This window comes from Falco peregrinus, chromosome Z, assembly GCF_023634155.1.
Source record: "Falco peregrinus isolate bFalPer1 chromosome Z, bFalPer1.pri, whole genome shotgun sequence".
Classification (NCBI taxonomy): Eukaryota; Metazoa; Chordata; class Aves; order Falconiformes; family Falconidae; genus Falco; species Falco peregrinus.
Window position 1 is genome coordinate 7,993,645 of NC_073739.1, and position 27,871 is coordinate 8,021,515.

A 27,871-nucleotide genomic window follows, 5' to 3' on the forward strand; every position below is an offset into this window, starting at 1 on the left:
CATTATGACTTTGTGAATCCTTCAAACTAGGTTGTAGTCCTATAGAATAGAGTTCAGTCTTCTGACAAACGATGGATGGAGAGAGACACTCTTTGCTCCCATTATATCTTAAGCAACTAATAAATACCCTTTGAGAAGTCTAAAATGTGAGTTTATTTAGCCAAGGACCTTCAGCAATCAGGAGATGACTGAAGCAGTTGTCTGCTATTATTCTGTTTTCCATTATTTCTTCTTGCAGCCTATTTTCTATAGGGCCTAAAAGAAATTTATGTTTTGGTATGTCTGTCTGTCTATTACAAAGCCAGGTTTTATCCCTGTGGGCACTTACAACTCTTGGTGTCTTAACAGCTGTTTAGATGTTGGTCTCTCTGAAGTAACAGATGATAGGAGAGGAAACAGCCTGAACTTGCACCAGGGGAGGTTTAGACTGGATATTAAGAAAAAACGTCTTCACTGAAAGGGTTGTTAGGCAGTGGAACAGGCTGGCCAGGGAGGTGGTGGAGTTACCATCCCTGGAGGTATTTGAAGGACATGTAGATGTGGCGTTTGGGGACATGGCTTAGCAGTCGGCTTGGCAGTGCTGGGTTAATGGTTGGATTTGGTGATCTTAAAGGTCTTTTCCAACCTAAATGATTCTATGACTTAATACGTGTGCTAGGTAAGAAAGAGTATTGACTGTCATGGGAAGTGGAACTTTATGGGTACTAGAACACATGGCTGTAACAGCTCTGGTGGTCAACATGATGTTAGCATGTGCTCAAGAGACAGACACTATGCTAGTAGCTCCCTAGACAGCTCTCAGTCATCCATGCCACACATGGGGCAAAACCAAATGGGGTTCAGCAGGGTTTGACACTTAAATTGCTACACCAATAAACAGGGATGTAATGCTTCCAGGGGCAGCTTTGGCCTGATTGCTTTTGTGCCGCGTGGAGGCCCTTGGACAGTATTTCATCTTGGGTATTTTATCAGGAGCCAGCGCTACACGTTTGGGGCCAGCTCAGGTGTGGAGCTGTGGCTGCAGCCCTGGGAAGGTGCTGGACAGGCACCAGAGTTCCTGTGCCATAATGTAGGCCTCGCCTCTGTTTGTTAGAGAAGATTTTCAGAGGTGTGGTTTTATTATTTAATAAACTGAAGTTGTCCATACTGAGATTACATCTTCTCTGCTTTGTGATAATTTGTGCTTTAAGTCCACAATATAGGAGTAATTAACTCTGTTAAACACAGCACGCACTTACAAGTATGACTGCCTAGGCTAAATGTATGTCAGACTTTGAGGCTCTAAAGCTGGTACTGCAGCACACAATGTCTGTGACTGCACAGTTTGAATATAGAAATCCAGCATTATTTGTAATTGTTTGGTTCCCACTTTTTAGTTTCAAACTGATCTTACACTGCATTATAACTAAATGGATTGACATCTGTAGAAACAAATAAAAAAGTATTAGAAAATTGGACTAATGTACTGAATTGTTTTTATCAAGATGTCAAGACTTGTCATCCACTGTCCTGCAGACCTTCCCAAATTTAAGTGAATTTCCATGTTGTTCTGTAAGTTCACTTAAGCTCCCATTATTTTTTGTACATATGCTTTGTAGTTATCCTACTTCGATGAGACACTATGCCAGTATTTCTGTATTTTCTCTAGAGTACAGTTCTAGAAGATTGTTCTGCAGTGTCTGTCTTAAAGAAAGACATCGGCTGGTAAAGCATATATTTTTGGCCCCTAACCTTAGTTTCTAGCAGAATTCAAAGCTTCTTTTAAAATCACTTGATACCTGGGGAAGCAGAGGGGAAGTATTGAGGAGGTAGCAGCACCATGTAACATGTAAGCAGCTGGTGTTTCCTGGACAACAAATTGATTGCTCTGAATTTATGCTAAAAAGTTGTAAATTAAATCCATTCTTTTAAAAATTCTTTAATTTAGTTGCTGAAGTAATGTAAATTTCCTCTCATTTTTAGGTAACTTATGAAGCTATTAAAATACCCAGATGGTCTTCTTTTTCAGAGATGCATCCAGTAGACTATTACTCGTCTTACACCAAGAATTGCACAGGAGAGTTTACAAAGCAAGAAGTGAGAAATATTAGAGCATTTTATTATGCTATGTGTGCAGAGACAGATGCCATGCTGGGTAGGTAATGTTTCATTATACGGTGGGTTTTCTTGTGCTGAATTTTTTACAAAAATGCTTATAGGGGCTTTCTTGGTGGTGGCGGGGGGGGGGGGGGGGGGGGCAGGCAGTGTAGCAGGGCAGGGGGGGAACCACAATTCAGATCTGAGACTAAGTCACATGACTGTTGCTTACCAGTCTATATGATAAATAATTGGATAGCTTTTAAGGCTGTTGCAAGGAGACAGAGCACTCTGAAAAGTAATCACAACCACCAGTCAGAGGCCCTGTAAAAGCCCAGTAAAACATTACTTGGCTCATATACAAAAGAAGCAGAATACTATTTGATTAAGTTCTAACTAAAATAATGGAAACAGTTGTGAAGGGGACAGACCAGCAAAGCAGAGCTGGAAGGAAAGATACATTTTAGGGCATAAGCAGTTTCCTTGGAGATTTTTTCAAATGCATAGACTGGACGACAGCTATTACACATAGACTAAACAATAAGGTTACCTTTGACGTCACCTTTAGCAGCAAATTATAAAAAGTTAGAAGAAAAAAGAAGAATTAATTAGGCATTCCGAATTCTTCCTAGTTTGCAGTAAGGTCTACATACATAAAAGTTACAATGCAAATCGGTCTTCATTTACAGTATCTTATTTCTTAATTTGAGAAGTGGCCATGAAAGAACAAGAATTTCCTTGTATTCTAATACAAAATTAATGAATAAATAAGCTAATATTTTAGCAATGTTAGAAGTAATTTAAAAGACACACATCTACTCTTCCACATTTTATGAAAGAAAAGAGATCAACACGAGCCTGACAGTTTTAGGAAATTAAGGTATTCCCAGGTAGCTGCACTGCAGTTTAATTTGGTAATGTATTTTAAGTTTTTAATGTCTGTTAAGCAAGAACCATCTTAGTGTTTTAATGTTAAAGATGTGTAAGTGCTTTGCCTAATTACCAACTTCATTGATCTTGGCCCTGTCTGTGTTGCACAAACGCGTATGCAAAGGGCTTCTGTGGGTATGTTGGCACAGGAAGGAGAAACTTCCACTGGTTATATATAAGGTGGATACGTCAAGAGTGCTTCACCCTAAATGTCAGAACTTCTCATGACCTATTTTACTGCTGTTTTAATAACTATTACTAGTTATGCTAGAAATTAACCAAAAGTGACAATAGCAGAAATGGAGCTTGTCCTGTGGTGCATCCTTGCTTTTTGAAATTTTTGTGTTTGTTACCCTCCACACTTCCTTGGGAGCCAGACCCTTGCAACTCATTGACAACTGTATGTTACTCTGGGCCTGAACACTTTGGGCTTTGCCCTCTGTGGCAGAGAGACGAGCTTCCAACCCTCTGACTAGGATTTCTCAGTGTTTCATGCTGCTTTGCAGGTACTGAAGTTGAAAGGATTATTTTGAACATATCCTTTTCAATATCTTTCTTGTTGCAGGTGAGATTATTTCAGCTCTGGGAGATACTGGGCTACTTAAAGAAACAGTTGTTATATTCACTGCAGATCATGGAGAACTTGCCATGGAACACCGGCAGTTCTATAAAATGAGCATGTATGAAGGAAGTTCGCATGTTCCTCTTCTAGTTATGGGGCCAGGCATAAAAGAACAGCAGCAAATACCAAATGTGGTATCTCTTGTGGATATATATCCAACTATGCTTGGTGAGTCAAGTCATTTCACGTGATTTTCCCCCCCTCCCCAGTTACTATTATTACCATGCATTTGTATTATAATCAGAATTATATCTCCTTTTTGTGAGGCAATGTAGCAACACAAAAGGAGATAATTTATCTGTGGAGCATACATATGGACTTAATACAAAATGCAAAAATATGATGTCAAAATTAAATAAAGGAGCTGATGATGTTCCTTACTACTGTTAACTGTCATCAACACAATTACAGTGAATGATTATTTATAGGATTATTTTTGTTTTATCACCTTTTTTTTTGTAACAGTCACTTCTGCTTTAGATATTAATAATCCCTGCTAGTCTTTATACCTGATGGTTTACTGTAGAAATTACAGTGTAAATGCATCCAGAGATGAGATTAAACCTGAAAGGATAGCAGGTTCATTATCTTATCAAAGGAATATCCTTTATGAAGGGTCATGTGGAAAAAATGTGATAAAAGCTTTGTATAGAAAGGGCAAGTGTAATAGTTTATGATAATGGATATCCATTCTTACTTTCTTGGATATGGAAATATTTGTTATGGGGCAGAAAAATCAAATAAAAAGAACTGACAATGAATTACTTACAGATGGAAATTACTTTTAAGAGTGAATTTTTGAACAGTTACTTGTGATAAATCATGCAAGACATGAATCTCACTAGATCTAAACATTAGGTGAATTCACTATTTGAGGCTTTATCTGGGATCTTTTAGGCTAGAAAAATGTTCTTTTCAAGGCAGTCTGCAAAGCTTGCCCTTCAAGAAGTGTCATGTGTATACTGCAGTTGCCTGAGAGATCGTGGGGCAGTAGGTAAAATGGTACTTCTAGCAGTAAAAGCCAATGAAAAATCATTTTCTGTACTGTTTTAAGTTGATTTTCTACACAAACGATATTTATCTGCCTCTCTCCTCTCAAAACTTCTGAAGCAGTTGAAAACAGGCTATAAACTGAGTAGCTTTCTCTTCCAAATTCTGATATCAAATCTTTTATATATGTAGTCATCTGTGTTAGATGTGGTTCTTCAGTAAGTTCTGGTATCATATGTAAAGAGTTAAAAATATCTTTTTTTCTTCTTTGTGCCTTTTCCCCAAGTAATATAATTGGTCAGATGGTTTAACATCCTTCCTTCTTGTTCTTTTCCTCCTTCTTTTTTTCTTCCCAGAACTTTTAAGTCCTTTCCTTCTGTTCTGGCAGTTCCCCTCTCCTGTAATCTGAATGTCAAAAAAGGCACTTAGCTCAAGATAAATGTGAAAACATGAAGAATCATCTCTGTCAACTATTATCTCTTCAGGCTGCATGCTGCTGCTGACTAGTGAGGAAATAGATTTCAAGTCTTTTTTTGTGATAAATTTAATCCCTTTGCTTTCAGTTGTCTCAGGGCAATAATCTCTTTTAAGGCGCCGTCTAAATGTTTTGCTCAATACTTCCTCCTTTGTTGACTTCAGCATTCAGTGCACCCTATAGTGAGTGTGGTACAGAAGGTAATTCAGCCAGGATTTTTTGACAGGTTGTAGCATAACCTTTCCTCCAGACAGCTCTAGCTTTGTTGGTCTGTACGGAGGTACCTTTGGATCTCTGTTGGAAAGCAGGAACTACTGAAGGTGCCAGCCAGCCTGGAGCATTCTTCACATGTAAATGCAGTTACTGCAATGAATAGCGTTACTGGTTTCGGATGACAGAAGAGGAAGGCCTACATCCCTTTTTCATTTGTTCAAATATCATATGTATTTTTTCAAGTTTTTAGCCCACATGCCAGAAGCTACTGGGTTTACATGTTACAGGTCTTCCTAGTGCTTAGTCAAATGCTGGCCTTTTTATTTACTAGAGGAAGAACTACAGATTATTGACAGGTATATATGCTATAGAAGCAGAGGAGAAAAAGGAAGGTATGTGCTGATGAAGGGAAAAGTCACCTGTGGGCAGTTTATATATCTGAGTATCACCACTTGGCATAGCACAGAAGATAAAATACTACCACGGTGCTCTGTGAAATGGAAAGTGTTGAATTTAGATGACTACATGCTATGTTCAGTAGGGTGATTTAAAACATCATTACTGTCATACCCCATTTTCCAGACACAACAGAGTTTAGCCAACATGCTTGGGATTCTCATCCGTGTTTTTCAGAATGTCTCTGAGAGTCTTTGCAGCTTCTTAATACTGATCTGATCTTTGGAAGCCAGAGATGTTTTTAAGTTGATATGAAGGAAGCTTATTCAAGTTACAGCATCTTCTAGGGGCCATCTAGCAAGCTATAGAGTCATCCAGTTTTTCCATATGTGCACTGTATTGATACCACCTCTGATACCATCTTTATCTCCAGCCCTGCCAGAGAAGCAAGTGGCCACGTGTTGCTCGGTTTCCCCACCAGTTATAGGTGATAACTTATAAAGGCCACCTTTCGTAAAGTATTTTGTAACTCACTGATAAAGGATGCTAGACAGGTGCTTAGCACCATTATTACCAAAGAAATGAATGGTTAGGCTATGTTGGATATGGAGCTTTTAGGGTCCTTTCATGGTATGACATCTCTTTCTCCTGCCTGATATGGTCAGAGCAGGAGGGAAGGGTGTAAAATGATTAAAAATAACAAAAAAGCACCACCTATCACTGGAGGCTATTATGATCAGTTAATAACTGTTAAAAAGTTAAAAACATCTGTTAAAGATTGACTTAGACATAGCTGATAGTGCTTTTGATCAAGATAGTGGGTAGCTCACTTTGGAAAGTTCCTTAAGGTTTTTCTTAATATTTACGTATGTTTGGTTCCTGTGTTCTACAAGAAGAATAATTACAAATGTTTGTTTTATTAATGAAATAGAATTTATGTTCAGACATCTGTAGCATTACATTAGGGTTTTTCAATCACAGTTAACTGCAGTAGCGTTTTGACTTTGTATATCTTTGCTCAGATGTAGCAAGAATTCCTGTGCCACAGAACCTCAGTGGATATTCGCTTACACCGCTGCTACGTGGAAAGGCTGAAAATGAAGCGTCAGCCAGAGGGCTTCGGCCCTCATGGGTGCTGAGCGAGTACCACGGATGCAATGTCAATTCTTCCATGTACATGCTTCGAACTGGCAAATGGAAATATATCGCGTACTCAGATGGCCATTCAGTACTTCCACAACTGTTTGGTATGTTACAACCTCTATGTTCTAACTGACTGAATTGATTTACTTAAATGCAAATTGGCTTTTAACTGACTTTTTCTTTGTTCCAGACCTTACTGCTGATCCAGATGAGCTAACAAATGTTGCCGTAAAATTCCCAATAATTGTACATTCCTTGGACACACTACTTCGCTCAATAGTAAACTATCCAAATGTTTCTTCTTCTGTTAAGGAGTATAACAAAAGACAGTTTATCAGTTGGAAACAAAGTTTGGGCCAGAATTACTCAAATGTTATTGCCAACCTTAGGTGGCATCAAGACTGGTTAAAGGAACCAAAAAAATATGAGAATGCAATTGACAAGTGGCTTAGTCAAAGTAAATAAAAACCACCTAGATTTTATATAACTAATGATATGAAAACATTCTGCATTTGTAATATTATGCTATATTTCAAGTATTACAGTTATTCTTATATAAGCTATTGACAGCAAAGATGCCCAAACAATTACTGCTTTGTGTGAGAAAGCCAAAAGCATTTTATGTAACTAGCCAGCGCAACAAATCTAGATTTTTAGATACTACAGTTCTGTAACACTTAAGTGTATGTAGGAAGGATAGTACTTAAGTACTAATTGCATGTATGGAATATTTACCTGGTTGCAAAAATGCAGAGTATTAAGCATTAGAACTCACCACAAATTTTCATTTCTAAGGACAGACTAAAGCAAGGATTATAAAATTTAGTGGAGTCGGATACCAATTACAGTGGAATGTGCTGGAGCCAACTTTCCATCAAGGCAGATTTTAAGTCTACAATGAATACACATTCATCCACCTTCGAGAAGCTATAGTGGTTAAAATATAATCAGAAAGTTAACAGCTAGTACTGGTCTGAATATGGATGCAGTTTATTCGAGTATTTACTGTGTCAGCATTCCTGTTTCATATGTGGTTGACTCCATCTTTTCAAGATTGGCTTTCTATCTCTTGCTTTTGGATCTGGTACTTATCACTCCTTGCTGTTCAAATAAATTTCATAATATGCATAGGCTACTAGTTGAACACATGTGCAGGTGAAGAGGAATCTGGTCACTGTCAGAAATTAAAAAAACCCACAAAACAAACAAACCCCTCTGATGATAAGTAATAGTCTGATTCGCATAGCATAAGATGAAAGCTTCTTGAATAAATCTCCATTATGCAGTGAGATTCTGCAGGCATATGTTTTAATGTGCATCAGTGCGTGGAGAACTGGAACCTGAAATGTACACAGAGGAGACAAAACTGAAGCTTGGAGAAAAAGTTAACATAAAAATACTATTTGACATTTTTTGAGGGATGTGACCAAAAAAAAAAAAAAGCAGTTTTTGAAGATGGAAGATTTAGCTGGTAACTCTTCTGCTTAAGAAAAACATAATTGTAGCCGCACTTAGGTTTACTTATTCTTGATCACAGTTGTTGCTGCTATAGTAACAACTCAGGATGACATTATACTTCCTGCGTGAATGCTTTCTAGAATCTGTAATGAAGTGCTCACCAGTAGCAGTAAGCTAGTAAAAATAAACTTGAAAAATACTTGTGTTTTCTGACAGCTAAGCACTCCACATGCATTTCATAAATTACTTCCCACACTAGAATTAGAATGTTTTAGCTGTTTTCTACATCTGTGTTCATAGGACATTAAGCCTAACCGTACACTACTTACTGCTATGGTAGCATGTTTTCCAGGTTATTTGGGGTTTTTTGTGGGCAAGGAACAAATTAATAGTTTTTAAAAACCCTTCAGACACTGTAGCACATGTCGTTATAATTCTTGCTAAAATGAGTTCAGATAGCAATGAAATTATTTTAAAAAAACCCATGTCTTAGTGGTGTAATGTAAAGCAGCTGCATAAGTAGAGAAAATAAACATATCCCTATGAAAGCTTCTTCAGGAGGGAAAAGAACAAATAAACTTCACTTGTCAGAGAGTACATTGTACAGAATGTATTAAAATAAAATTATGGTGAACTGGATGTGTTTTGTGTGTGCTTTTTTAACGACTGAATGTTTAAAGAATTACTAGGGAAAATTGTATTCTGTCAGTTCTGCAGACAGTGGTTTCTGTAAAGACACGAGCTTGTAAGATGCATTTCTTTGTAAGTATTAAGCTTACAAAAGTGCAGTTTGTGATACTCTGTGAAATGGAAAAAAAACCTGGAAAAACAAACTTCTTACCAGAATTCCTTGCAAAAACTTATTTTATCACAGACTGTCCAAAGAAGCCCAGTGCATGGGAGCAGGTTTCCAGAAAACGCAGGAAAGCCCAGGAATGCGCCGGCTTGCAAGTAGAGCTACCGCATCAGGAGGTAGGGATACCCCCTCGCAAGGCAATTCTATGGCATGTGAGCCAACCAGCAGTGGATTGTGATCGGATCCTAAGTCTGTCTAGTACTTGTTTTTATACCTGGTCATCTTAAAATGCTTATTTAAAGAGAAGATAGTGACTTGTTTGTTAAAAGCAAACTTTGAGTTTTGCAAGTTATTACTTGCCTGTGAACCTTTGTTCTGAAGAGTCAGGAGAGAAGGCAAAAGCCCCCTAATGCCTTCCAACCTCTGTTTGCAATGAACAATCTACCTGTGTCAGTGCAGAATTGAGCTAATTTTCAGTCCAAAACAGACGCATTTATCATACTCGGTTACTCTGCCTTACTGTGCTAACGCATCTGCATTATTGTAACACAAACCGAGTGAGGTTTGCAATCTGCAAGGCTGGCCAGCTAACGAAGGGCAAACCCCCCTGTTTTTCAAACGTGCTAAACAACTTACGTAGTATTAACAGTGAAGAGACACAGTGCAGTGAAAGGGAGAAGGGGGCAGGCTGGAATGCCAGCAGGTCCAGATGTATTTATTAGATGTAGCCAGGTCAATTCAGCCTCTTCAGATTTACCTCTGACTACCAAGGGCTTCTGAACCTTCCTTTTTACCTGCAAGTGTTCACAAAGGCAGGAGAGGTGCTACTGACCAGATGAACAAAAAAGGGAATTACTTTTGCAAATGCAAGTTCCTAGATGTCACCAGATAGGTACAAGACTGCCACTGTGAATTTGCCAACAAATCACATGAGAATAACCTGCTGCCTTTGTCAGGATAATTAGCCGAGTTGGTAAGAAATAAATCAGAGGGGAAATCCAGACTTTGAATGCACTTGGGCAATGGTCTACCTGATCTTAATTTAAGCAAGGAATGGCAACAGAGTAGATAAAATTACTGTAAGTTAGCTTCACAACTGGCTAAAATAAAGCTCAGTAGTAGGTACCAAAAATTAAAGACAGAAGGCTGATCAAATAAGGTCTGCAAGAACGTGGTGTAGTACTGTTGGTACTTTTTTAGTTAGTAATTTGAATGCAGGATTCGGCACTTCTATTAAATGTGAGAAAATGCACCCTGGGAGAACAGTCAGCACTTCTGAGGACAGGCTAAAACTAAAGTAGTCTCGATTAGCTGGAAAAATAATTTGCAATCAGTCAGGTGAAGTTTTTCATGGATTAGTCGTGGTCAAAATGAAGGGAAAATATTTAAAATGGTGAACAACAAACTTTCTAGGCTGCAGTTTTGCAGCAAAAAAACAAACAAGCAAACAAACAAAAAAAAAAACCAGAACACATGCCTGGAGATTTTTGAGAACCAGGAGAGGAGTATGAATCAACAGCGTGATGTGGCGACAAAGGAAGACAGTGACGTTTGAGGATCATTTAATGAAAAGACACAAGAGGCAATTACTTTATTATCACTAGTGAATCTCCTAAAAAAAGGGTATTGTCTCCACTTTGTGGCTTTGTCTCTTAAGGCCATAAAGAGATGAGAGGATTTGTAAGAAAATACTATAAATAATGGACCTGTGAATCATATTAGGTGTGTTTCATCCATCAGACAAACTTGACAAGTCCTCAACTATGACTAAGGCTCATACAGGAGCACCACAAGCGCTGCCACTGAGAGCGGAAAAAGTTTTTCTGGTAGGGCTGTTCTGATGAGCTGTCTGGAGAGAAAGAAAGGACTTTTAAGTGCTTAGACATGTAAACAGCCTGTCAAGCTATCTAAACTCTGTCACTGGAATTTAATAAAAAATGTTGAAATTATTTGTCAAGAATGGCCAAGGTATGTGTGATCCTGCACTAGATCAGGGAGCCAGAACAAATGCCTGCAGGATGCTCTTCACAGCCCCTTTCTGCGTGATTTCAGCTTCACCACTATTTATTTCTTTCTGAATGAAGTTCAGTCCCATCTACACAGCCCAGTTTCACCTCTACTCACCTTTGTAATGACCCTTTGTCAGCAGCAGTAATTATGAGCAGACACCAATTACTGTAAAGATAAATAAAAACATCACATGAGGTCACTGGCTTTGGAGTCATGTTTTCTTCTAAGGAAATTGGTCACCTTCAGCCTTCCTCAAGAGGAAGCTCGTTGAGCTTGAGATGCTACAGCTACCTGTCAGCATCTGATACCTTGACATGTAACTGCAGTACAACAGGAGCTATGACAGTGTCCTCCCACCTCAACCTGACCTTTATTTCCATAACCCTGCTCACGTGATAACTACCGTTGGCAGCTATATATTACATTACATCTATGATGCATCTGGCTGTGATGGCTGCCTCCAACTCGAAAAGGATTCTGGGGAGACAGGTAACCCCACAACAGCCAAGGGCTAAAACAATGCACCCACCTAACCACAACGCTGGTAGAGGTCTGACTCAAGCTGGGTATGAAGGAAACCAACTTCTTTAGTTCGTATGAAAATGTAAGTCAATCATCTTAACCCATAAATAAAGGGCAGCCCAGGGCCCGCTGAACCCTCATGCATGGCAGGGTATCCCCGTGAGCGGGGACACCCCTCAGGCATACTCTTTGAGGCTGAGAGATTCGTCGCCCCAACAGATTCTTGGTAAGTGACTAAGTGCATGCTAAACTTTGAAATCCTGGCTAAGTGGTACAAAGGACTGGCAGTGCACATATAATCCGGCAGCTAGAAACCATTTACCAACTCTGGGACTAAGTTTGGATCCATCCGCACCACAACTCCCCTCTGAGAAGGATTCCGGAATGCAGGGGTGTCCTTTCTGAACCTCATGACTCAACAGGAGGGTCCCCCAACAGTCTTCTCTGGCTCTGTCCTCTGTGCAGTAAATAATCAAGTGTACCTTGCCATCAAATCTTGTCAAACCGGCCACATTTACTATCAAACTTGGTTCAATTGCTGGTTTATACCGATAAAACATATTGCTGCTTCCCTCTTAGGAGTGAAGTGCATCTCTCCACCCGTGACACCAGCACACAGCAAGAGACAGTTCTGAGACAAGACGTGATATCCACAGGAAAGAGGAAAGTGTAAAGAAATTTTTGGATAGGTTGGTGAGAGCCAGACAGCAAGAATATGATTAGCCTCAGGTCCTCTGTCGCTGAGCCAGTGCTGATTTATCACCTAAGCAAGGAAAAGCCCTGCTAAAGAGCCTGCACAAATAGAAGCCTTGCCCTGAACCGACTGTCCTTGCCCCCCTTGTGAGCATCGTTGGTGAGAGCCTAAATGCACACAGATCACTGCTAGATAATTAGAACTAAAAAGCCCCACTTGGCAGCTTCCCCGTGGAAAGAAACATTGCTGTTCAAAAAGCTGTGCAGCTCCTGAGACCTGCCCAGGTGGCTGTGCTGTTCCCTGCACCAGCAGCAGCCGCGCAGGAGCTACAGCCAGGGTCTTTGGGTGAGAAACAGCTTCATGCAATCACAGCATAAACACGCTGCAGTTTGTCTGCAGGTACAGAGCTCTCGCTCCGGCATATTCATACATGTGAGCTGTCGTCAACATATTGAGAGTATTGATACGCATATGCTACCGGCTATAAACATTGCACATCCTTCGTGCCCAGTCCTACAGAAACAGAGCTCTTGAATCACAGAAAAATGTAGGCTTGGCTTAACTGGTAGTGTCAACATGAACATTATGAACGAATGTCAACACATTCAGCTGGTGAAGTGGGTGTAATGGAAATCTAACAAATAAAACCAGAGCTAAACGAGGATATAGTCTCAGAGCAGTACGGCTTCATTGTTCTGCCTTCACACATGCCACGCAGGAATAAACACCACGTTTTAGAAGACTTTTGCCACAAGCAGGGGTGTGTTTTATACAGCTACACACCACTGCAGCCCCCTGCTCAGCCTGTACAACTATTTAACCGACCCAAGAACCGCACCAGCCCACCCGAAAGCTAATGGTCACATCCACACTTTCCTAGCGGACTACAACAACGGCAACAACAACAACAAAAAAGAGTAAATTTCTTGTACTGACCGATTTTATTTCCGAATGAGGTACCAAGAAATCCACACGGTACGACCGAAATACGCGTAAGGCTCTGTAGGGACCAGTCAGTCGGGCTGCGGATGGGACCAGCGCTCGGGCAGTTCGCACAGCATCAGCCTCCCTGCCGGCTCTGCCCTCTCCGGGCCTGACACGGAAACATGCCAGACAGGTAATAGCCAGCCCGCGACACCCCCGGCTCGGCCACCGCCGAGGTGAAGGTCTGGGGGCAGCGCTCCGCGGCTGCCCACACGCCCCGCAGCGCGCAGCCCCGTCCCGTCCCCTCGCCGGGGCCACGGCTCCCCCGGGGCGAGGCCCCGCCGCCGCTAGCGCCGCACCGCCGGCTCGGGCACGGGGGCTGCCGAGGCGCGGGGGCTCCCGCGGGGCCCCGGGGAGCCGGGGGCGCGGCGGCGCAGCGGGCGGCGGAGCGTGGCCCCCCGCGGCCCCTGGCCGTCGAGGCCGGGGCAGCAGCAGGCGGCGGCGGGCGCCGTGCAGCTCCCGCAGGGGCCCCGCCGCAGGCGGCGCGGCCGGTGCCGCCGGCCGTGGAGGAGCAGGCAGGCGTAGGGGTTGAGGGCGCTGCTGGCCGCCGCCACGATGCCCAGCGCCGGCGGCGCCTCCCGCCGCCCGGCCGAGGCCAGCCCCAGCTCGGCAGCGCAGCGGGGCAGGCGGCAGAGCGCGAAGAGCGCGGCCAGCAGCAGCAGCAGCCGCAGCGCCCGCGCCCGGCTCCGGGGCCGCCCCTCGCCGCCCCCCGCCCCGCGCCCCCGCCGCCGTCGGGCGGCGTCCAGGCTGCGGGCGCAGGCCCAGCCCAGCAGCCCGGCGGGCGCCAGGAAGCCGGTGGCCGCCCCGTAGGCGGCGAAGGCCAGGCCGTGCCAGCGGGGCAGCTCCTCGAAGATGCTGCGGCAGCGGGGCCCGCCGGGGCGCGGGGCCGGGCGGAAGGCGAAGGCCTGGGGCAGGGCGAGGAGCGGGGCCAGCAGCCAGCCCAGGGCGCACAGGCAGCGGGCGGGCAGCGCCGGGCGGTGCCGCTCCAGCGCCAGCAGCACCAGCCCGTGGGCCGAGGCCAGCGGCCCGCAGCGCTGCAGCAGCGGCAGCAGGCGGCAGGCGGCGGCGCCCGGGGGCGCGGCGGCGCCGGGGAGGTCGGCGGCCAGCGGCGGGAGCAGCGCCAGCCCGCAGCCCGCCAGGTCGGCCAGGGCCAGGTGCCCCACCAGCAGGTCCCGCCGCCGGCGCGGCCCCCCGCACACTCGCCGCAGCACCAGCCCGTTGCCCACCAGCGCCAGCAGCAGCACGGCGCCCGCGCAGGCCGCCCGCGGGACGGGGCGGGGCGGGGGGGCGCCGGGGGCGGAGAGGTTCAGGCCGTGGGGGAAGGGGTCTTCCGCCATCCGGGCAGCCGCCGCTCGGGCCGCCGACCTTCCCCGGCGGCAGCGCACCGCTCCCCGGAGACATATATAGGGGGCTCGCCGTCATACGGCACCGGGGGTGGGCTGCGCGCACGGCGGATCGCACGCCCCCCGCCTCCGGCACCCGCGGGCATCTTTCGCCGGCGAGCATCGTCCCCTGCCCGGCACCGGCGGGCATCTTCCCCCCGCGGTCCTCAGCCCTGACGCCACCCGGGGCCAGCAGTCCTCATCCCCGACACGGCCCGGGACCGGCAGGCATCATACCCTGACAGCTCTCATCCCTGACGCGGCCCGGGACCGCCGGGCATCTTCCCCTTTAGCCACCCGGGACCAGCCGGTATCTTCCCCCAGCGGTCCTCATCCCCTGCACCGGCCGGGACTGGTGGGCATCATCCCGCTGGTGTCCTCATCCCTGGCACAGCCTGGGGCTGGCAGGGTCCTTCCCCACAGCTCAGTAACCTCCTGCCTGACGCCGCTGCCTGCCCTGACACCCCCAGTGAGCATCCCCTCCAGAGGACAGCTGGGGTGAGCGGCAGAGCGTGGGGGGAGCAGGGGGTCGTGTCTCTGTTTGCTGTGGTCTCCACATGGGAGGTGTTGGGACCCAGGCCAGCCCCTGATGGCTGCCCATACTGACACCCACGTTCCCGGGGCACGTGAGGCACACACCCCCTCCCAACGAGGGAAAAAAGTGTTAGAGCAGCGTGCGGCAGTGAATAACTACGACTCACTGTTATTCCCAGCTGTATTTCTAGCCGGAAAACTAATCCTTTTGCTGCTCACAAATCCCTTTCCCACCAGATGGCCCTTGGCTGCAGGGACGCCTCCGTCCAGCATGGTGTGTGGTGACTCAGAAATCCTCAAAACAGCCAAACTCTTAAGAAAACGTCAGGAAAAATCTAGTTGAAAATCATCTTGAAGTGTGTTTGCGTGTGGGGGGGTGGGGGTGGGTGGGAAATAACCATTTCTCTTTTTGATTGAAGTGTTTTTACTTCCATTGCCAGGTTCTGCTCTGGTACCTGTTGGTAGCCCAAGACACTGTCATGGGACCTGGGGGGGGGGTGTTATGGGCCATCATACTCCTTGTCTTGTTTGAATAGATGATTGTAACATGGTCATCAGCCTGGAAAAAACAGGAACAAGCCAAACTGATTATTATTTCACCTTGAAGTCTGATGGAGAGTGCACTTTGCAAGGGGCTGTGAGAGGGCAGACAGACAAATTGCCATTTTAATGTGCTTTTGATAGGCAAGTGATGCTCACCAGCTTAGCTCTCTCCAGAACCATGCTTTGTGCCCATGGCTTTGCTGTTTAAAGAAAGGGAGGAAAAAACAGGTCTTCGTTGGTCTGTGTCCAGCTGTGGAGGCTGTGCTCTCCCAATGGCACCAAGGGGGGAGCTGAGATGGAAGAAGTAAAGGTGACATTGACTGAAAACCGCTTTGGAGGTCTGTTGCCCTTCCCTTATGCTGGGTCCTGTCCCTGACTGATGACTCCTCTCGGTGAGAAACTGCAAAGCCTCCTGTGGGGTCTCATTGCCTCTTGGCATGCTCCAGGTTGAAACTTCTCATGTTCCATTCGTACTTTGCAGGTAAACGTCCACCTCATGGATGAGAAAGTGGCCAATAGTCGGCCTGCAGTGAAGGGGTCTAGTTACAGGTCTTCTGTGAAGGGGAGTCCGTAACCATGCTCCTTTTCTAAGGGAAGGAAGTCTTTTGCCACCGTGCATTTAACAAACTCAGTAGCATGTTAACAAGTGTACGTTGTCTCAGAGTCTTTCTTTTGGAGGACCATCTATGTGCCAGGGCAGCTCTTAATCTGCAGTTGGCTGTAGATAAGCATGCAAGTCTTATGCAATGTAAACTGAAGCTGTTGGCTATTGATTGCTTACACCACTTGGGCCATGTGGGGTCTACAACGTGCTGACAGGCTGGGTTGCCAGCACCCTAGCCCGGTGGGAGGTGTCCCTGCCCATGGCAAGGGGGGGTGGAACTAGAAGGTCTTTAAGGTCTCTTCCAACCCAGACCATTCTATGATGCTCTGGTAATTTACGTATACAAAATCCAGGTTAACAGTATAAATATCATTACTAAATGAGCTGGAGGTTTGGTGCCAGGTGTTATTTTCATACTGGTTTGGACATACATATGTCCAAATATGTTGAAATATGAGACCCCATCTACAGTACTGTGTCCAGCTCTGGGGCCCCCACCGTAAGAAGGACATGGACTTGTTGGAGCAAGCCCAGAGAAGGCCACAAAGATGCCCAGAGGGCTGGAGCACCTCTCCTGTGAGGACAGGCTGAGAGTTGGAGTTGTTCCATCAGGAGAAGAGAAGGCTCTGGGGACATCTTAAAGCAGCCTGCCAGCACTTAAAGGCAAAGGGGGCTTATAAGAAAGATGGGGAGAGACTTTTTAGCAGGGCCTATAGCAATAGGACAAGGAGGAATGGTGTTAAACTGAAAGAGTGTAGATTTAGATTAGATATCAGGAAGAAATTCTCCCCGTGAGGGCGGCGAGGCGCTGGCCCAGGCTGCCCAGAGCAGCTGTGGGTGCCCCATCCCTGGCAGGGCTCAAGGCCAGGCTGGACGGGGCTGGGAGCAGCCTGGGCTGGGGGGAGGGGGCCCTGCCCAGGGCAGGGGGTGGGACTGGGTGGGCTTTAAGGTCACTTCCAGTCCAGACAACTCTATGATTCTATGATACATGTATACGTGTGTGTGTGTTGAGGCATGTAGATATGTGTGTGTGTGCGTGTCTATTTTTATGTGTGTATGTGTAGAGACATACAATTTTCTTAGTGGTGCCTTGTTCCTAACTACAGGCTTTTGCATTTTAAGATTGTGACCAGTTTGGAGTGTTTATAGACGAAGTCGGCCAAAAGGTAATAGTAAAATTTAGGGATTTCCTGCTCCTGTTCTTGTGGCTAGTTTGCTGTGTGCTATGCTTGTTTTCTTAAGAAAACAGGCGTGAATGCTTTGTTGGATCGTCCCATGAGTCTGACAGTGACGTTTCATTTTCTAGGTAAGACTGGGTGGAAGTTCCTGTAAACTGGAAAGCAGAGGATTGGTCCTTATGGTTGATCATGTGTAAATCAGATAAAAACTGGCCCTGAAAACGCCACACCATTACTTACACCAGCGTTCCTGCTGTAACAGTTTATTAGGAAACACGCAGCTGCTGATCCTGAGCAAACACATAAGGCAGTGTGCGGCTCTGAGCAGGGTTTTGGTCCAGCGTGTCCCACGTGGAGGAGGCGGTGGTGGCATGGGCTCACGGGGAGGATGGTGGCAGGGGGAACCCGGAGCTCTCATCTTCTTATCAGGCCAGACCCAGCGTGTCCCTGGTCCTTATCAGCCCTGGCAGAGCTGGTTCAGCCGTGCTGAGCCTCCATACATCCTGCCTCTGGAGCTGCAGGGGCTGGCCCTCCCGCCTCCTATGTGCACATAAAGAGGGGTAGCGAGGCAAGCTGTTGCGTATGTGAGCAAGGCAGGACAGTTGCAATAGGCACAGCTGAAGAAAGGCAATGCTGGATCTCATTATTCTGAGCCTCCATTTCTTCATCTGCTTTCTCATCTCCTTTGCAATCTGGCATGGACCTAAGGTACCGTGTGGCTCTTCGTGGTTCTACACACCCTGCAGCAGGATTCCCCCCGTGCGTGGTTCCCCTTTGGCCTCAGCACATGAAAAGACCTTTTTTGGCCTGATGTTCTGAAGGAGCAGGGTGGTGTGGTTGATCTGGGAACTGGGGGATCTGGAACACAGTAGCTAATTATCAGAAAATTTTATAGGAAGGCAGTTTTGTGAGCATGTCGTCTGCTGGGAGAGGGAGAAGCTATCAGACATTTGAAATACATATGAGGAGGGAGGGAAGTACATAAAGATTTGCTGAAAAGGCCAGCTTGAATATGACTTCTTAATAAATCATTTTTCCCCCTTTTGCAGGCGAAACTTTTTAGCAAGTTGTACCAATTTGTATTTCTAGCCATGTTATTTATTATTTACACTATTGGACTTCTGTGTAAATGCTACCCACTGCATAGCTAAACTGTACGGTATTTCATACTTGCATTTGTGTCCTTATGTATTTGTTTATATAAATTTGTGTCCTTGTGTATTTGTTTATATAAATTTATATCCTTGTATTTGTTTGCATATAAGTTTTGAGGGGAGGTGGCAATTAAAGTGCAGAGTAAGTGAATAGTGATTGAGAATTTATCTTGCCTCAGCCTCAGGTATCAGGTTTGCAACAGCTGGTTCTCCTAGTCCCTGTTCTGTTAGGGAACACGTTGGCCGAGCATTATCACCAAGCTCCTGTGCTTTGCTTCGTGTGCATGGTGATAGTCTTTTACAAAAAATTCTGCTCCTTTTGCCTCACGTGTTAAGTGGATAGGGATTTTCTCTGGGACTGAGATATCCATTGTATGTATAGAAGTCCAAATGTGAACTGCTCTGTAAGTGGATTTTTGATATTTTTTTTCTGTTTTGAGGATGTGGATTTGCACAGCTCAAGCACAGGAACAGTTGAAATGGAGCCAGATGGTCTTATATTAATTGGCAAAGAAGATGATATAAAGAAGTCCCAAAGAACAACAGCCAAAGTCAATGGCAGAGAAGTTGTTGTTTTCTACCATGAAGGGAAATTTCATGCTATGGACTCCCGCTGCTACCGTAAGATATTTGCACGTGTGATCTCAATGTTGCAACTATTAAGCATAACATCTGCTGCATAAATTAATACTGTCCTCTACCATGTTTCAGATGAAGGAGGCCCTTTATGTCTTGGAGAAATAGAGGTACGTAAGCAAAATAAAAATAATATAGTGGCATACAGTCATGTGGAAACTCAAATGCATTTTTTTGGAATACTTTCATCTGAACATGACATCAAAAGAAGTGGTTATATATGTAAAATTACAGACAGCCATGCAGCCAGATCACCAAGCATGTCTTTTGCCCTAGAGATTCTTCCAGAAGAAGAAGCAGAAGCTGATGACTTGCAGGTGGTTCTTCTTCTTCTTCTTCTTCTTCTTCTTCTTCTTCTTCTTCTTCTTCATCTTCTTCTTCTTCTCCTCACAGGATATCAATGGTCAAGCATGTATTGTTTGTCCTTGGCACAAGTATAAAATTACTTTGGAAACAGGAGAAGGATTATATGAAGGAATAAACCCTTTGGATCCATCACCAACACCACAATGGCAGTCAAAAGGAGTCAAACAAAGGATTCATAAAGTCACAATAGACAATGGAAACATTTATGTAAGTCCTCCTGATTTGTCCGTAAGCTTTGACTCTGATTATTTTGCTGACAAGTACAAAAATGGTGGTGATTTAGCTATGGAAAAACAAAGCAACTCACAAGCAGCAGAGTAACTTGTGGCCAGAAAGCAGAATCTGGGTGAATGCACTGATGAAGTACCATTGTAATGAAATAAAAATGTACTGTGGCCGTGAAGATTGTCTCCAGATTACATTCTAGTGTTAATGTTATGTTAAAGCATTGAAACATGTAGAATTAAGATAAGAAGCTCTGCATTGTCAGAAATGTGACTGATCTTGTGCCAATGATTTTTTTTTTTGCACTTGCATTTCAAAAGGACTATTTACAGCAGAGTGCTTCATGATATTTGATATTTAGAAATCCTATTTTGCTAGATTATTTTTTTTTTAATTTTTAGGAGGGAATGTAGTATATCACTGCTTATAAAACATATTACATAATTAAAGATAAATAGTCAGGTGTAAAGGTTATATTTATGTACTTAACAGTTTATAATGACAATGTCTTTGGTATAAATGACATGAAAATTTTAAACTTTTTAGATATGTGAGCAATCCTGAATGTTTATTAAGTACCACAAAGGGAAGTACAAAACCTAAGCATATTTTAGTGAGCTTTTTTTTGTGCCTATTTGGGTGTTACTACCATGAGTCCATGGAAATATTTCTTTTCCTTCTCAATTGAACTCCTTTTGGTAGTTCATCAAATGATGTGAAAAGTATTTGTCAGGTATAGTTTATTCTTCCTGAGTCTGTTGGATAAGGAAGAAGCTGTTTGGTATAAAAACCTGATACATAATGTACTGGCTCTTGTTTGATTTTATTTGTTGTAAATACAGTTTTATACATTTGAAAAATGTTACGTTTATGTTTAGAGTCAAAAGTTAGGTTTCTGTGTGTGCATTCACTGTATAATGTCAAACCTGCCTCGATAACCCCTCCAAGAAAGTTTCCCTCCGAGCTGTGCTGGGTTGAGGGGAGGGCTGGGCTCTGGGACACAGTGGGGTCTGGAGTGCAGGGTTGCCATGTGAACGCTCAGCAGCCTCTCGCATGGCTGCAGTTCTTTGGGGTGTGTTTTTCTGTGATTTGTGGGCTGTTTACAAAGTTTGATCATAATCAGTTTCAGTTTGAAGTTTACCAGTCTTAAGTTTCTCTTGTGCATCTGGTGGCTTGTATTGTTTTTAATGTATGTGAAGATCTTTTAAAATTTCATTTAATTTAATTTATATTTTTATTTATATTTTTTATTTTTTAATTTTAATGTATGTAGGTCTGTGACAAAGCCATTGTTCATATAAATGTGTTTTAAAGTACTGAGGCATAGGGAGATATCAGAGGAAAACATCTGTGTCCCACTGATTGTGATGAAAAAAGCAAAGAAAATACAATTTATTTCACCACATTTAAATTTAGATGTCCACCTCTGATCATGCCTCCTTACGTTGTTTTCATGGTCAGTAGAGAGAAGTGATGCATGCCTTCAAAGTGCTGTTGAGCTGACCTGCTTCAGTTTTGTGTTTTATAGTACTACAACAAAAAGTGCTTGCTTCCTTCTTCTCCTCCTCCTCTTCTCGCTGACCACTCAACCAGCCAGTGCTGATGAGACCAGATGTGAACATGTCTGCCTCCCATCAGACGAGTCACGTCTTAGTCATATGCTAGAAAATACTGTTGTGTACTGACCAGTTCTGTGGTGGTTTTTGTTTGTTTGTTTTTTAAGGAAAACATAAACTTCTCCTCTTGCAGCCACAGGGTAGATGGCAGGAAGGTGAGGCAGGTGGGGCGGTGATGGAGCTGATCGTCCAAGAGGCCTGGAACATGCATCCCTTTGGGTGGTGCAGAGTGGGATGGAGAATCCCTTCCTCCTCACCCAGCTACCTGCACCTGCAATGGAACTTAACCATGGATGTCTTGTCCTATTGAAAGGCATAGATCATATAAAAGGAAAGTGTTGTAAGAATCTTCGGATATACCTGCATCAGCTTCCTGTTTAAATTAATAAAGATGCAGTTCAGTTTAAGAAAGTACCAATTATCAGTGAATATGCTGCTGCCTGTATGACATTTAGCAGATTGTTAGTAATAGGAAGTTTTACTTGAAACTTTCATGAACATGTTCATATTGGCAGAAGAGTGCTCAGGCTTTTGCAGAATTGAATTTTCTGGCTAAAATCCAGCAAAGTGTTTAGTCATATATTTACTGTTAATTATAACAAATCAGTGGAACTGCGTGTCCAGGCTTAGATAAGTCCCTTTTCTTCAGTACTTCTCAAGCATAATAACTGTTTGCAAGCTTTTAAGGTGTTTTTGCTTGTACTTTAAACATGTTCTGAGGGAGATCACAATTTAGCATCTGAAGTTGATCCATTAGTTTGCTTTCCCCTCAATTTTCTTGTTGATGATCCGGAACAGAGAAGGAACAGAGAACTATTAACTCAGGTGGTTGTGAACAAAGGAGGGAGACTTGGCTGGCTGTTAGATTTTTTTTTTTTTTTTTTGACAGCAAAGAACAAAACCTATGGCTTGCTAAAGTTGCTACCTTTAAAATAATATATACGCTATTCCATTTTATTCGTCTGAGTTTTGAAGTGCTAGAATATGCACCTAATTTGAAAATACCGTAAACGTTTAATGTCCTGGGTTTGGGTATTTCTGAGTCTCTTGTCCTGCCAGCCCTTTCTGAGTCTCTAGTTATACTGATCTATCCTGTGAAGACGTGGAAAACATGGAAACACAGGGGTTGTCCTGAAATGGAGACAGTCAGGGGACTGGTAGGGAAGCATAGACGGGCAGTGTGTGGGGTTCTTGGATGTGATAGGAGAGCAGGTGCTGGAGCTGGGTGGGAAGTGAGGAGTGTCCAGATGGGTGAGAAGAGGAGGGAAGGAGGCTTCAGTGGAGAAAACCAGAAAAGGCAGCAAAGAGCACTTTTGGGAGCAAGGAGACTAAAGCAGGGTGGGGGACCAAGAGCTGCCCAGGGAGCTGCTGGTGGGGGCAGAGGAAGGCTGGCATGTAGCTGTTTGCAATCAGAGAGCAACAGCAGGACAAGGAGGAAGACAGGAGTGGTTAAGGTGGTGAGGCTGAGGCGGCATTTAAAAGACAATGAAGAGGCAGAGGGAATGAGTCGTCGCTGTGGGCAAGAGACCGAAGAGTCACTGGCTGTGTAATTAGAGCTTCCTGGAAAGATGTGTTAATGAGAGTGATGTTCAAATCAACCTTGCAAATCATTCAGGAGTGGTTCGTTGTTGATAGTTTTGGGGGTTCAGTTTAATTTGACAAATGAGCAAAACCCATCTGTTTTCCTATCATTAACCAGCCAAACAGAGAAATATATTTTGTGCTTTGGACTGAAAATTTTCATGATGACTCTGCAAGACATTCAGGCTTTGTAAGCTGCTTTCACAAACAGCTTGAACAGAATAAACAAGTTATATTTATCCTATCATGGAGCCATGTTTTAATGTAAGACAGGTGAAAACTATGACTGTAGTGGTTTGAACAGCAGCTTGAGTCTTACCCTGATGTAGCTGCACCGCAAACTTTAATTAGACAATATTGTCTCAAAGGCTGATGGTGTGCATTTACCTTCTGCCTTGTTTTGTACATCCTTGACTTCATTTAGTGCTGCACATGAAATAAAGGACAACTTCAATGTAAAAAGCGTTATGAAGTCAGGATTGAGAAGTTCATGAACATACCCTATATGGAGCACATACATCAGTGAGAGCAGTCTTTACAGGGTAGGAGATCATACCAGGCTGATAAAAATGTCAGGTGCCTAGGAAAACAACTTTTAAAACCCACCTTTCACTGTTGAAGCCCTTTTCAATAGATTTGTACGGTTCCTAAATTCATGCTTAATTTTGGAATGAGATCAGGTCTGAAATTTGCACCTGTGCTTTCTGATATGATTAGGAAAAATAACTCACATTTATTCCTGCTGATCGCACAAACATGGTCTGCGGGAGTCAGCACTCACCAATTCCCAAGTGTCCCATCGCTCTGCCCACTTGGCTTGGCACCTGCTTTCGAAGGTTACTGGAGGAAGCAGGGGGTGGACAATGGATATAATATTGCTGGAGAGGTACTTGAGCCCCTGGCTGTGTGTGGGGAGAGGGGACGCGCGTGGGGAGACTGCCCTGTGCTGGCAGTGCTGTGGGAGAGCTGGTCCCACACTGGATCTGACCCGTGGGGTCTCCCCTGCCCCAGCTGCACCTGAGGCACCCAGGGTAAGTGGCTTTCTGCCGCACCAGCACATCCAGCCAGCTCTGCCAAGTGGGTATGCTGGCACCGTGCCAAGGGCGTTGGGATGCAGGAGGAGTAGGTGAGGCTTAAAGGGGTGCAGTGGTTTTGGTTCTTTCTTTGAATGCTACCCAGAAAATGTTTTTTTTAATGTGGTGTTAATTCAGGCAGACTTACTGATTTTGTTAAGTGGAATTTTTCACTGGAATGGAAGACTTAAACTCAGTTTTCATCGTCTGACATCTGTAATTTTACTGAATTAGGCTGCAAGTGAAAGTGTTGTTTGATAGGAGACATTACCTCTGCTCACAGATCTCCTGCCTTGATTTCAATTAATCCCCATTCAAGTAAAACCTTTCTTTTTTATTACAGTGTATACTGAACATCCTGAAAAAAATGCATGCTTATTTGGCACAGATAGCTCCAGGAAAAACTGCATAGTTCTGTAGCTGTATTTTGGCCCAGGAAAGAGTGGTGCGGTGATGGCCTTGCCCTGTATTGATTATATGGCCTTGCAGTGCTCCTGACACCATACTGGCCTGACACCCAAGAAACACCAGCACCGTCATCTGAATTTGAAAAGCAATAGATGTTCAGGACAAATAGCATCTCCCAGGAGGCTGTGTCACCTTGCAGTGCTCATGGTATTTTTCATGATACTCAGCACTAAAGAAAACTTGAAGCTCACCATCAGTCTGGAGATGCAGGTGTTCACATGAGTTTTTGTTATCCCTTTGCAGAAGTTATCACAAGCAGAAAGGAGGCTTAGTATTAACTACATTCATGTGCGAGGCCAAGTGCAAGGTCCTGCCCCTGGGTCAGGCAGCCCCCGGTACCAGTACAGGCTGGGGGTGAAGGGGTTGCGGGCAGCCCTGCCCAGAAGGACTTGGGGGTGCTGGGGGATGAACAGCTGGACGTGAGCCGGCAACGTGCGCTCGCAGCCCAGAAAGCCAACCGTGTCCTGGGCTGCATCACCAGCAGCAAGACTGGCAGGTCAAGGAAGGGGGTTCTGCTGCTCTACTCTGCTCTGGTGAGACCCCCGCTGCAGCGCTGCATCCAGCTCTGGGGTCCTCAGCACAGGAAAGACATGGACCTGTTGGAGCATGTCCAGAGGAGGCCATGGAGATGCTCAGAGGGCTGGAGCACCTCCCCTATGGAGACAGGCTGAGGGAGCTGGGCTTGCTCAGCCTAGACAGGAGAAGGCTCTGTATATTGCAGCCTTTCACTATATAAAATAAAGGGGGCTTGTAAGAAAGATGGGGAGAGACTTTTTACCAGGGCCTGTAGTGACAGGACAAGGGGCAGCAGTTCTAAACTGAAAGAGGGTTTATTCAGGGTAGATATTAGGAAGAAATTCTTTCTTGTGAGGCTGATGAGGCGCTGGCACAGGTTGCCCAGAGCAGCTGTGGATGCCCCATCCCTGGAAACATTCAAGGTCACGTTGGATGGGGCTCAGAACAACTTGGTCTAATGAAAGATGTCCCTGCCTGTGGCAAGTTGTACTAGGTGGTCTGTAAAGGTCCCTTCCAACCCAAACCCTTTTGTGATTCTGTGATTTTATGTAATGTTGTATTCCTGGTTATTTTTTCCATTGCTTTTGGAATAGCTGATAACTGATTAACTTTAACTATATAGACAAAACATACTGGCATTTAAAAAGATGGGCTGCTGCTGCACTGCTCTCTTATCCCAATGTGCTTTCCTTCTGTAATTTGGACTATGCAAGCTTTAACAGAGATTATCTGTTAATTTCTATGGACAACTTTTACAAAATTTTTCTTTGCTGTGCAGAATGGAAGAGTCCTTTCTGAGAACATTCACCGCAGTAAAATACAGTAAGTCAATAATATTGCCTCATATAGCCTGCATTTTCAAATTTTATCAGTCAGCTCCTTGGTAAGATTAATCACACTTCATGGCTATGAAACTGAAGCAGAACTTAATTTGGTATAGGTGAGTATTCCTCTAGAAAAAAAGTGTAAGTACTAAAAATGAAACAAAAGTAATACTAAATGTGTTTCTGGCATTTACCCGAACACTCTCCCTGTATCTCCCTATTGAAAAATGGAAACAAGGAGGAATCCAAAGGTTCCTTCAGGCTAAACCAAATAAACCTTGTCTTTTCAAGTTCAAAAGCAACAAAAACAGAGCTGTTCCAAACCCCCTTCCTGAGATTTCAGATAAGCGACATGGCTTAGAGAGGCTGCCCCTTGCTAAGGCAGCAGTTATGCTCTTTAACAGTCATTGCTGGCTTTTCAGTGACTGAAGCATTTGAGCAACTTCTAACTCGTATGAGGCTGCTTCCCACACCCTCCCTGTGCCTGGCTCTGCAGAGCTCGCCGGGAGCAGCGGTCAGGACCTGAGGGGATGGTGTACTCCTTCACAGCCCCTCACTGACTTCTAAAGGAATCTGTGCACCTGTGAGGAATGGTGGTTCCTGCCATGGCCGCAGTGGTTCAGGTGGTTGACAGCAAACGCTAGACATGCACGTGGAGGGCCTGTGCCCGTTCCTCAGGTGACTTTGCTCAGGGTATTTTGCACAGGGCTGTGTGGCAAGGCTGGGGTCCTGTGGTGCTGTTTGTGGACCTGCTGCAAGGTAGCTGGACATCAATCACTGGGTCCGGTACAGAGGATGGGGTTCCCGCGGAACCCTCCAAGTCCCTTTATAAAGGAGCTGAGGGTGGAAAGAGTGACAGTGAGAATATCAGTTTATTTGGCCAAAGTTTTTCCAGGTCAAATGAAAGATGCAACTTCACCTTGAGACCCCTAACAAACTCATGGTGTTTAACATAAAACAGGCTGCTGCAGGGTCATCCCTATACGTCGGCAGCAACATACAAACATTAGTAAAGAGTGAACACCACTAACGAAATCACTGTCATGGTCTTCCACATATCATTCCATCTCCAAGTTTCCTTGCAGCTAGGGAAACGGAACAATGGAGGGCAAGGTGCCTGACAGCCGTCAGACTTCAGGTGTTTATTTCAAAAGGAAACTGAGTTTCCAAAAAGGAACTGAGTTTCCTAAACAAGCAACCCTCACTGTTTGCAAGATCTTTTTTTTAGCCCAGCGGTGTGTCTGGGAACTGACTGTAGCTGTGTCCTGTCCTGCTGAACGTGGGCTGTGAGTGATGCTTGCTCTGCTGAGGCTGGACCTCAGCATAACACTCCGTGGTACCTGGGAACGGTACCTGGTCACAGGTTTCTTTTAATTTGGATTAAGAGGGGCTAAGGTACATGGTTATGCATACACAGGCACATTATACAAACTTTCTCTGTAAATAAAGCTCTAGCTGCTAGGCTATAGAACATGGTGGATGGCAAATGGGGTAGCTGCTAGATCATTTCTTCATTCAGATGTTCATCCTTCTCAGAGTTTGATAATCCAGGTTCCAATGGACAAACATAAACCTTGTAATTTAGGGGTACTGTAGCAGCTAAAAATCAGCGCTTTTCTATGAGGGCATGACTTAGCAACACTTTTTAAAATAGTGCCTTCATTTGGCTGTGAAGCACAACCTCAGCTGCGTTAGAACCCCACTGTATTAACATGCACAGTTCATCCTTTGCTGGTAAATGCAAATGCAAAACCATGACAGCCTTCAAGTTCGGGGCAAAATTTCTGGAGCAATAAAAAGACTAGGAGGTTTTTAGAGGAAGTTTATACTCCAAGGTATAGGAATCTCATACATTTCCCTAA

The 27,871-nt window shown here is 44.5% G+C and overlaps 3 protein-coding genes across 5 annotated transcripts in view; 2 read left to right on the forward strand and 1 right to left on the reverse strand.

Annotated features, from left to right (window-relative positions):
- Window positions 1-11,303, forward strand: part of ARSK (arylsulfatase family member K) — a 27,867-nt gene extending 16,564 nt beyond the window's left edge. For all 3 annotated transcript variants that reach the window (XM_055791722.1, XM_055791724.1, XM_055791723.1), the window contains 4 exons: window positions 1,963-2,134; window positions 3,572-3,796; window positions 6,725-6,949; window positions 7,036-11,303. In XM_055791722.1, coding sequence (XP_055647697.1) covers window positions 1,963-2,134; window positions 3,572-3,796; window positions 6,725-6,949; window positions 7,036-7,310 — 897 coding nt within the window. In that variant the 3' untranslated portion in view covers window positions 7,311-11,303. The remainder of the gene's footprint in view (window positions 1-1,962; window positions 2,135-3,571; window positions 3,797-6,724; window positions 6,950-7,035) is intronic.
- On the reverse strand, window positions 10,896-15,586 carry GPR150 (G protein-coupled receptor 150). Its single transcript, XM_055791725.1, has 3 exons — window positions 13,262-15,586; window positions 11,224-11,274; window positions 10,896-10,948 (listed from the first exon to the last, which is right to left on the reverse strand). The coding sequence occupies exon 1, from the start codon at window positions 14,644-14,646 to the stop codon at window positions 13,597-13,599; it is 1,050 nt and encodes a 349-aa protein (XP_055647700.1). The 5' UTR covers window positions 14,647-15,586; the 3' UTR covers window positions 10,896-10,948; window positions 11,224-11,274; window positions 13,262-13,596.
- Window positions 15,587-18,050: 2,464 nt separating this feature from the next.
- Window positions 18,051-20,733, forward strand: RFESD (Rieske Fe-S domain containing). Its single transcript, XM_005236958.4, has 4 exons — window positions 18,051-18,258; window positions 19,145-19,325; window positions 19,416-19,450; window positions 19,734-20,733. Exons 1-4 carry the CDS (start codon window positions 18,181-18,183, stop codon window positions 20,025-20,027), a joined length of 588 nt encoding a protein of 195 aa, XP_005237015.1. The 5' UTR covers window positions 18,051-18,180; the 3' UTR covers window positions 20,028-20,733.
- The last annotated feature ends 7,138 nt before the right edge of the window (window positions 20,734-27,871 follow it).

Excerpts from the sequence above, each read along its gene's own strand:
- GPR150 (XM_055791725.1), bottom strand. The coding sequence starts at position 14,646 with ATGGCGGAAGACCCCTTCCCCCACGGCCTGAACCTCTCCGCCCCCGGC.
- RFESD (XM_005236958.4), top strand. The coding sequence starts at position 18,181 with ATGCTGGATCTCATTATTCTGAGCCTCCATTTCTTCATCTGCTTTCTC. Across the intron at positions 19,326-19,415 it reads TATGGACTCCCGCTGCTACC|ATGAAGGAGGCCCTTTATGT; the intron begins GTAAGATATTTG and ends ACCATGTTTCAG. Across the intron at positions 19,451-19,733 it reads TATGTCTTGGAGAAATAGAG|GATATCAATGGTCAAGCATG; the intron begins GTACGTAAGCAA and ends TTCTCCTCACAG.